General features: G+C 36.1%; 1 protein-coding gene across 2 annotated transcripts; it reads right to left on the bottom strand.

Moving 5' to 3' along the window:
* LOC143858121 (phosphopantothenate--cysteine ligase 2-like) lies at window positions 1–9989 on the bottom strand. 2 transcript variants are annotated; one of them, XM_077368753.1, is made up of 10 exons: window positions 9750–9989; window positions 8191–8347; window positions 7686–7809; window positions 7549–7593; window positions 7343–7428; window positions 6003–6055; window positions 5794–5853; window positions 2562–2663; window positions 1672–1791; window positions 1–547 (listed from the first exon to the last, which is right to left on the bottom strand). In XM_077368753.1, exons 2-10 carry the CDS (start codon window positions 8297–8299, stop codon window positions 302–304), a joined length of 945 nt encoding a protein of 314 aa, XP_077224868.1. In that variant the 5' UTR covers window positions 8300–8347; window positions 9750–9989; the 3' UTR covers window positions 1–301. The 2 variants fall into 2 exon arrangements, with proteins under 2 accessions (XP_077224868.1, XP_077224867.1); XM_077368752.1 differs by having other exon boundaries at window positions 2–547; window positions 8191–8305; window positions 9750–9988.
* Window positions 9990–10428: the final 439 nt, after the last annotated feature.

The raw sequence follows: 10428 nt of genomic DNA, 5'->3' as shown, positions 1-10428 counted from the left end.
TTTATTTTTAAAAAGGGTGGTAATACATCAACTACCAGGAAGATCAAAAGGAAAGAAAAAATGGGATTCATATCTTCTAAACTTTGCAATTTATTGGAAAGGAGAATGTAATGTACTATTCTTGAGGATCATCTTCTCATACAAAATCATTTTATATGTTGTCAGCAAGCAAAAATGGATTGTGGGTGTGATGACTGATGACCCACAAAGTCTTTTTGTGACAAGGTTAAAAGGATGAAGACTTTGTGGGAACTTTTATAAGTATCCTAAAAATGTATTTTCTGTCTTACCTAATGGCTGCTCAGTTAGAACTGTCATGCTTGGATTGTTCAATGTATGCTGAGTGTTTCTGTACTAGAAGGTCAATAAGTGGTTTCTCAACCTCCTCAACCTGGTTTTCTCTATGTACAGTGATCTCTTCATCGCTTGTGACTACTATAACTTCCTCTTTACGTGTTGAAAGCTCGTTGGCTACCACCACATGCATGTTGTACTTCCTTAGGGCCATGTGGGCTTTCTTCAACAGAATATTCTGATCTGTCTCAAGCTGTGAAGGCAAGGGAGATAATAGAGTCAATTTTTCAATACTGTGATAAAAAACATTGGGATGAAGGTGATAATTAGATGAACATATAACTCTAATATGAAGCGACAGGATGATATTGAGCTTTGAAGATCTCTTATATCATAAGCTGTTCTTTTGGCAGCGTTTCTTTCTTTTGCTTCCTAAAATACCTGCAGTATCTTTAATTGTGGGCATAGTTCATAACTGAAATAACTATTATAAATAAAGAAAAACAACCATTGCAGCTGATATAAAAAACAAACCCTTAGAAACAATGTGAGTCCAAAACTGATTTTGAGTCCAATAATCAGTTTTGGACTCACAGTCCAAGTATCCCATTGTGAAGAAGGGTCGAAGAATTTTATCACTGCAAGGTTAAGCTAATCAACCACAACCATGTGTAGGTGGTCTTTTAGGGGCTGTTTGGATACATGGATTTTAGAATCCAGGTTTTAGTTTGAAAGCAGTGAAAAAGAGGGGCGAAAAATCAGAAAACGACGTACGGTTTCCTTCTTTAAAATCTTGGATATCAATTGTTTTCTTGGATTTTAAGTAAGAAATCCAGGTTTTAGAATCTCTCCCTCATCCTGAGATTTCTAAAACCTGGAAACACAGGACGATCTCCTACTCTCTCGCTTAACGAAAAAAAAGGGGTGAGAAATCAGAAAACGATGGATGGGTTCCTTCTCTTGTCTCCCATCCAGGATTTTGAGGAAATCCAGGATTTTAAAATCCTTGTATCCAAACAGCCCCTTAGAGTTCTGTGGAAAACCATTTTCTGAAGAGCCAAGATTTCTTTGTTAAATTCTTTCAACAAGATGTGCAATAATTAGTAATCTATGGAAAATACCGGTGTATCCATTAGTTTTAATGAGTACAGCCACATAAGAAGGTTGGGTTCCAAGAGTGATTTCGTGTTATGTTTCTTTAGTTTCTTCGTTCCTTCCATGCAAGCATACATAAGTTCATATATAAGACTGGGAAAATTCTTCTACACCAGATTGAAATGCAATTCAAGCAAAAAAAATTCTCCTATGCCAAATCTAAATGCAATTCAAGGATAAAATATGCATGTCTCTTATTTATAGCAGAACGATATGACTAACCTTGAATGAAATACAGAAGGCGGTAGGAGCCCATACTTCCCTCAGCACTAAGAGCATTTTTGGCACTGGGGCAAGCCGCATATCCAGAGGGCCAGTTGCGGACTGGATCTTGTGTTCTTCCTGCATCATTATGTGCTTGTTATTTGTTTAGTGTCAGAAAAATAGCCACATGAACCAAGATTTTCCAATTCAATTCCTAGCAAATCAATGTTACCCTTGATCAGCCTAGCCAATTCTTGTCGGCCAACTTGGATATGAGCAGATAGACAAATGATTTTTCTGGTTTGCCACATGATCAAGTTGTGAAGGCTATAACACTATAACATGAACGGTAATGTGTCTAAGGCCTAAGCTATCCAAAATTTTTTCTAATGAACGATTATTATATTTGTAAACCTTTTTCATTTTCACGGTACCCTTTCAAACCATTGAAAAGTATACAAAAACCTCTCTACCTTCCCACAACATTTTTTAATGGGAATCTTACTTCAAAAAGTGTAAGCATAGATATGTTTTTGCCCTTTAAGAAAGCCGCAAACGATCATGAGCATATGCTGAAGGAGGGGATTCTTAATCATTCTGAAAGTATTCTGGCGAGTTTCTAAAATACATTGGTTTTTTTTTTATCGTTTCTGGAAAATCTAGAGCTATAGAAACCCCTGACACTTGCATAATTATACTCTGAAACTTGAGTGGCATCTAGTCATATTGTTCTCAAATAGAAACTACTAGTCCAATATCCACAAAATTGTACAAGCAACTCTGCATTTAGCAGTAAAAGTTACACCATTAAAACTAACATTTAAGTTGGCCTTGCCATTAAAAAAAAAACATTTAAGTTGGCCTCCATTACAAACGATAGGCTAACTAGAGACGCTCAACATTCTTACCATGCTCTCCCACGGAACATAGAAGTCAGATACTGCAGCAGCAAGATAAAAAATTCCATGTGACCCAAGACCTCTCATTGATATTGCAACGATCTGAAGAATCTGTTGAAAACAAAATGTTTCTATGCCGTCAATGGGGAGACCTTATTGATATGTAATAACTATTATTTAAACATGTCTGAGATTGATGCAAAATTGCAAGAAACCCAAAAAAGGTAAAGATAAAACTGTGACGAGGAGAAAAAAATTGCACTATCAGAAGAAAAAAAAACATGGCCTGGGCATCTGGTCAGTTTATGCATCAAATTAAAAAAAGAAAACAGAAAAGAATTACATCCACAAATAAGGAGGAGATGAGTGTGCCAAACCCATTAGAGAATAAAAATAGGAATGAACGAATTTCATATCTGGCTTGTCAATGACAGACGCCTAATCTCAAATATGTGGCCGCAAAAGGACAAGGGAATCTCATGTTTCAGCTCTGAAGTCCATTTACCTGGTTCTATCCCTCTGCAAAAAGCCAAGGCTTGCAGCTTATTTAATATATTTTATAAGGCATAGTCCTGCTTGAGTTTAGCACACTATGTAACACATAGCCTTTTGCCATTTTCTCCTTTCTACATGTCTTATAAAATCATCTACATCTGAAAGAAAAAAGCAGCCAGAATATGTGTCCATTGAATTGCTATCAGAATGTGCACTATTAGAGTAATACAAAAGGGAAGAAAGCTCGCGCTTGAAAGAAGTGAGTTCCCCTCTGTGTAGTCCCCACTAATATACAACTCATTAATTTATATGTGGGCCCCATTATTTTTTGGGCTTTGACCCTCCACCTTAGCCCTACTAGTAGATCATTTATTAGCGTGCATGTGGGGTCCATTTTTTAGGCCATTAGGCCCTCTATGTAGGCCCATTAATATAACACACACACACACACACACACACACATGGGGTCCATTTTTTTGGCCATTAGGCCTTCTATGTAGTACCATTAATATAACACACACACACACGCACGCACGGACGCACGCCCCCGCGCGCGCGCACACACACACACACACCCCTACTAGTAGATCATTGATTAGTGTGCATGTGGGGTCCATTTTTTTTGCCATTAGCCTCTATGTAGGCCCATTAATATATAACTCACATATATATATATATATATATATATATATATATATATATATATGTGTGTGTGTGTGTGTGTGTGTGTGTGTACATATGCATATGTTATAGAAATAAATGTATGTGGGATGGGGGAGGGGTGGTTGCACAGACCATCATATATCATCGATTATAAGTGAAGTGTTCATTTTCCTTTTCCAGGTAAGAACTCAAAAAGGAGAAATACTTTTCCAGGAAAATAGCTCTTTTCATATTTGTTGAACCATAGTAGCCACGGAAACTCCATGGGCGGGTGGGAAACTTGTTTCCCCTAAAACGCGTTTCGGAAACGTTTCCAAAACGTGATAAAAAAAATAGGGGACACGTTTCCGAAACGCATGGGAAACACATGGGAAATATATGAGTTTTGTTTCTGAATGGTAACATATGAGAAACTTATGTGAAACACGTGTGAAATGTATGGAAAACTCGTAGAAAACGTATTGAAACGTGTGAGAAACATGTGTGAAACTTACGAAAATCGTTTTGGAAAAAAATAACCAAAACATTGTGGAATAGATACGAAAAAGGAAAACAATAGCATATATTCTAATAAAAAATAAAAATAAAAAAGAAATATTCAAATAGAAACTTGAAATTAACAAATTTTAAATCTACAAAACCGTATATTTCGTGTTTTCCTCGTCTTTCGTATGTTTTCATTGATGTTTCTAAGTCGTTTTTGAAACATTTCTAATGCGTTTCCCTAAGAAGTTTCCTAATGTGTTTCTCGTACGATTTTCTATCGTTTTCTGTTTCTCATTTCCCCTCTACTTTTTCGTTGTGTTTTCCATTTCCGCTTCACGTTTTGCTTCCCGAATTCATTTCCCACCCTGGTAACTATGTGTTGAACCAAACAGTTAAAGAAAGTTATTTAAGTAATGGAAAGGAGAAGATTTTCTGGGTCAAACCCTTCTTGTGTGGAAAGGTAGTTCTAGCCAAACAAAGGCTCATATTGATGCCCTCAGCCCCTCACCCTTCAAAAGGGGCTTCCATTTCATGTTCAATGGAATAGCTATCTACAACTTTTGTATGCAACAGAAATGTCCGAACTCCGAACACTAAGTGGGGCATTTGGTTATAGGGGAAAAAATCCATGGAAAAAAGATCACATGGAAAAAATTCCTGTGCCTTAAGGTTTGCAATTTTCCTTGAAACAGGTAAAAAAATTATTTTTGGAAAAAATTTCCATGGAAAAAGAGTTTACCAAACATTAGAAAATTCATTTTCCATGCAAAAATGTTCCCTGCATCCAAACACACAAGCATAGCCTAAAAAATCAGCAATAACTAGATCATGATTAAATAATTATTAAGGCCAATTTGTGCTCCGAATATATAACTGGCATATAGATGCCTGCTAGGTTTAAATTATGTGAAACAATAAAAAATAAGGTAGAAGTCTTCCATGCCAATGTTTGCTGCCATAGTTCTAGAGATGCTTTAATTCTCCAATTTCCCACAAATTGAGTACAAAACACTTAAGATGCTGATAGACGGTGATAAAGGTGGTGATAATAGGTAGATTGTAGGTTCTTTGCGTAAGTGGAAACATACTATAGGATACTATGGCTGTCCATGTGAGCCAAAACTAGGTGCCGCTCCAGGGGATGTAGGATCCTCTACACTCAAGCTAATATTATAGTTAGGAATACCTTACATAAAAAAATATGGAACTTTTGATCAGGGCCGGTAGAGAAAGGAAATAATCCAAGAGCATTCATAGTTTTAGTCCTACAAATACTACAACTGGTCAAGTAGTAGTTGTGAATTCGGGACATAGTTGTGAATTTAGGACTTAAATTTCTGTCAAAGAAATGTAAGTCCTAAACTCACAACTACTCCTTGACCAGTTGCAGAACTTTAACTTGCAGTAATTTTAGGACTAAAACTATAAATATTTAGTAAAAACAGTAGTATAGAGTGAGGCTATGATTGCAAATAAATACAAAACCAATTTTATGGATAGGGTAACGAGAAATCATAAAGCAATCAAAGTGTGACATTGACACTTGTGGTAATCAGGAGTTAGTGAAAAGTCGCAATATGCGTGAAGTTGTACAAACCTGAAGATATTCGAAAATAGTGGTAAAGGGAAGTTTCAGCAAGAGACCTTCTTCCACTGCCTGCAGTAGAAGCAATCTTTAGTGGGCTCTCACTCATGCAAGAAACAACTCACGCTCCAAGGATTAAAAAATTCAATGGCTAAAAGAATCTAAAATTGAACATAACTATAGCCAGTGAAAATAAATGATATTAATGCAGTGGCCCATACAGCATGATGATCTCTGATAGCCCTTTTCAATGCCTCGGTGTGCTGTGGGCGCGCTGAAATTCCATAGAAAGTCTAATTAGAATCATGCACAAGCATACAAAGAGAATAAAGAGAAAAAGGAGAACAGCAAGATAAATAAGTAGTAAAAGACTGTAAATTCATGGAAAAGTATACAAAGAGAATAATGAGAACAGCAGGATAATAAGTAGAAGAAAAGCCTCCACTTCGATGCATGGAAAAACTAAAAGTAGAAGGAAATGCTCATCTTAACTCAGAAATTTGAAAAAAAAAACAGATGTATAAAAGAAGGAAAAACTGTTTCTCCAAGGGCAAGTTTGGCTACCATGAATTTTTTTTCATGATAAACTGGCGCCTCCAAGTTTCTTGTATTTTGTTTCCTGATTTTTAGCCACTTCACCCTCAATCTCCGCTTGGAGACACCGATTTATCATAAAAATAAAATTCATGGTAGCCAAACGTACCCTAAATGACAAAATTTTGGAGTGTGCAAAGTTATATGGAATCAAAAGACAGACATGCTTATCTTTCAAAAAAAAGAAGAAGACATACATGCCCCAACCCTATGTAATAATGACATGCAATATTTTTTAAAGTAACTGTTGAATAAACACCAATAAGGCTATTCAGACAGCCAAAAATTTTCTGCCTTTTGCAATGCTAACCTTTTGTACAAATTTATTGCATTTCTACAAATCTAGACACATGTTTTAGCGTTTTCTACTTACAAAATTGCTTATTCTATTGTTTGTATGATAAACATATCCACTAATATTATCATACAACTGTATGGAAGTTTGTACATGTTGGGTAATTCTGGGCTGCCATGCATAACTCCAATATACAGGTATGTGCTCAAGTTACATAGACCAAACAAACAAATAAATAAATAAATGGAATGAATAAGATACAATTTGACTCCACTATCATTAACAAAAAAAAGGGAGATGATAATTTCACCCCCTCTACAGTACGCATTCACCCCCCTTATAACGTGAACAGCGGGCAACTTTAACGCTTAAATGGGGGGCGAATGCGTATTGCAGAGACGCCGGGGGGGGGGGGGGGGGGGGGGAGGTGGGTTTGAAAATATCATCGCCCAAGAAAAAAAAAATGCAAAATCCATCCTATGCCACCATTTCAATAAAAAAAATACATCTTATGCCTCCTTTGAATTTGGATACATTTTTATGTTTGTTATAAATGTTCTTTAGTGAATCTCGGGTATCAATAACGAGTTCCAATAAAGCCGAGGTTAGCACTTACATACACTTCACAATACTGTTTAAAAAATCAATGTAATGTTGGTAAAATCTACAAACCTTGAACATTTGACTCTTCTGTAAGATCAAAACACTCGAGCAATGAATCTTCAGGAAGAAAACTACAATAAGGTTGGCATGTTCCCCTATAGATATAAAGCCTTATAATTAATAAATGACAGTGAATTTCACTAAGAAAATTTCTCACATTAAGTAACCTTTTAAAGTACAGCACACAATGAGCACAATATGGATTAGCATTTCACCGTCGATAGAGAAAGATAACTGCATATCCGGCCTTCAAAAAATACCTGCAACATTCCACATAAATCCATTTAACTTGTTGAGAGCCATTTCCACAAGGCCCAGAGGAATATCTAATAAGAAGTAAAGTTAAATGTACTCTGTGGATACTGCTCCTCGATGGCCTGAGCTAAAGTTATCAATATATCGCACACAACGCTGCTCCAGAGGAACAGTGGTACCGCCAGAAGTTACGCAAACAACCCTAATAGGTCTCCCCTTCCCTAATAGTCTCAAAACAAAGACAGAACTTACTAGAAATAAACAAAGAAAAACTTTTTTTTTCTTGAATTGAAAGAAGTTTTTAGGTGCCTTCAAGAATTTCATGCTCTAGTAACAAAACAATTCTAGAGCAAATAAAAATAGGGTTGCAACTCGGGTCGATTTTTGGGAATTCGGATTGAGCTTTTACCTTAAAATCAGGTCGGGTTCAGGTTGATTCCAATTCATTTTTTAGCAAAAGCTCAACCCGAACCGACCCAAGTTGCACCCCTAAATAAAAAACACGAGCAAAGAAATATAAAAGAGGAGTCCAAACCCCTTCTGCTTAATATTAAATCAACAAAACTATTCCATAATATATAGCAATAAAATTACCTACTTGCCTGACAATTGTGAATTCTGATCAATAAATTCTTTCACTTTCCTGGAGACATCCAAGCTATCTCTTAGAGGTGGAGCGGCATCAAAGAAGGATTTAAACTCAGTATCCATTGATTCCTGAGGAGTTTCTGATCATTTTTTTGAGTCCATGGAAAAGGCCTAAAGTATAACCATGTTTAACTTCACAATTTAAGAACAAAATGGTACCAATTACATGGACCCCATAAAATTTTTATCCACTAATGGATCCGAGTAAGAAAAATTAAGAATGTGAAATTGGCATTACAAAACCAGCACAAAATAATACATGGACTTCACAAATTCAACCAATCCAGTATTTAATTGCCAAAGAAAAAATAAAACATTAACATTGATTAGTGTCCAAGCAGACAAACTGGTATGTTCATGTTATTGTGGTGTATATGGGGCAGTTAGTGTGTAGTTATTATGTGGTTATAGTTACGCAGTTTAGGATTGTGGGGATTAGTTATTGGTGACGTGTCTTGTAAGTGGGTAGATGGGCTTGTGATGTGGCACTACCTTTTGTTTGTATTTAAGAAGTAGATTCTAATGAGAATGCGGAGTCATTGTTCCTCTCGAATTGAGCCATTCAGAGCTATGTCACAAATATCTCTGATATTTTCAAAATATAGCGATTTTATCACGATATTTTGATAAAACGACAAAATCCCTAAAATATCCGTAGATTTTTTTTTTAAATAACCATATTTTCATTTATCGCGATAATATCATGATATTTTTACGTTATTTTTACTATTTTTTTAATTTATATTTTATCTATTTTTAAATAATTTTATTTTTTATCGTTTTCCCCGATATAAACTTGAAAAAATAAAATAAAATAAATGTATCCCGAGATTTTCCCTTGAAGAGAAATTCCGGAGAACCATATTTGAGACATAGGTTCGGAGGTCCGGTTGCCTCGAATCAACCCTTCTCTTCTTTTTTGTCTATCTTTTTTCTTTTTTATTTGTGTTACGGCCAATTAGGCAGGTAAACAAACATACACCAAAACAGCATAGTAACCCCCATGATGTCAGTCAGAAAAAAGAAAAAAGAATGGATACTCAATAACAACAGAAAATAAATAGTTTACTTAGAGACACAAAAATGAAGTTCTAAACTTCCAATGAATCAGAAAACTAAATAAAAATACTAAAGTGAAGAAACCATGAGCATTCTTCATTGTTTTGCTTAATCTTTTTAGAAAATCCTTATAGATATTTTTAATCAGAAAGATCTTGATACAAGTAGATATTCAGGTATCAATCCTACTACATTTATTTCCTGGTAAAACCTAATCATATCAAATTCATGTTCATCCTGTAAGTAAAAATAAGGAAAATAAAAAATTGGGTCATGCGGAAATAAACCCTAAGACAAAACCCTTATAGTTCTTTCACCAAATTCTTCCCAAATACCATTGAAAAATGATGGGCAAAAGAAAGACAACCATTCATAAACCCTAGAAAAATTTCACAAAAGGCAACAAGATGAAGCTAATGAGATTCAATTCCATGAACAAGTCACAAATTCTTACCTAGAATACTGCAAAAATTTCAACAAAACTCTCAGAGGTGGTGAGGGTTTCAAGAGTACAAAAGTTGGACGGGTTTATAGCCGTTGGTTGCCGAATATTTGAGAAAAGATTTGGGTGGAGTGTCGCCAATTTTTGCAGTGTTGCATAGTTCTAACTTGGACACTTTCCCAAATTTACAAGTCATATTAATCCTCTGCCATGTTTTGATAATTGCACTAACTCAGCTTGTCTTTGCTTTTTTTTTTTTTCGAAGAGGGCAACAGAATATATATATATATATAGATGTATAAACAGAACCGAGATGGTCCTGAAGGAACAAAGAGAATAGAAAGATAGCAATACAATAAGTCAAGGAGGGAGATAGTCAAAGCACTCAAACTCGGCCCGAAAAACGCCTTTCTTGGCCAGGGAGTCGGCATCCGCATTGGCTGATCTCCTGACATGGCGAAAAACTATGGAGGAGCCCTTAAATCTATCCTCTATCTCCTCTAAGAGAGGCAAAAATCGCCATGGGGGAGAAGCGGCGCCCGAAAGCCAGCGAATAACATTTGAGGAATCTCCTTCGACTATAATTCTGTCGCACTCCAGGCGAGGCATGGAGTGAAGCCCGCTGTGCACGGCTCTAACCTCTGCCTCATTCGAGTCTGCCAATCCAATAGGCCCCGAGTAGGCCCAGAGG

Source organism: Tasmannia lanceolata, unplaced genomic scaffold, assembly GCF_043159265.1.
Source record: "Tasmannia lanceolata isolate RefF3 unplaced genomic scaffold, GAP_Taslan_0.1 ptg000025l, whole genome shotgun sequence".
Lineage (NCBI taxonomy): Eukaryota > Viridiplantae > Streptophyta > Magnoliopsida > Canellales > Winteraceae > Tasmannia > Tasmannia lanceolata.
Note: the sequence above shows the minus strand (reverse complement) of the source record. Positions and strands in the feature narration are given on the sequence as shown.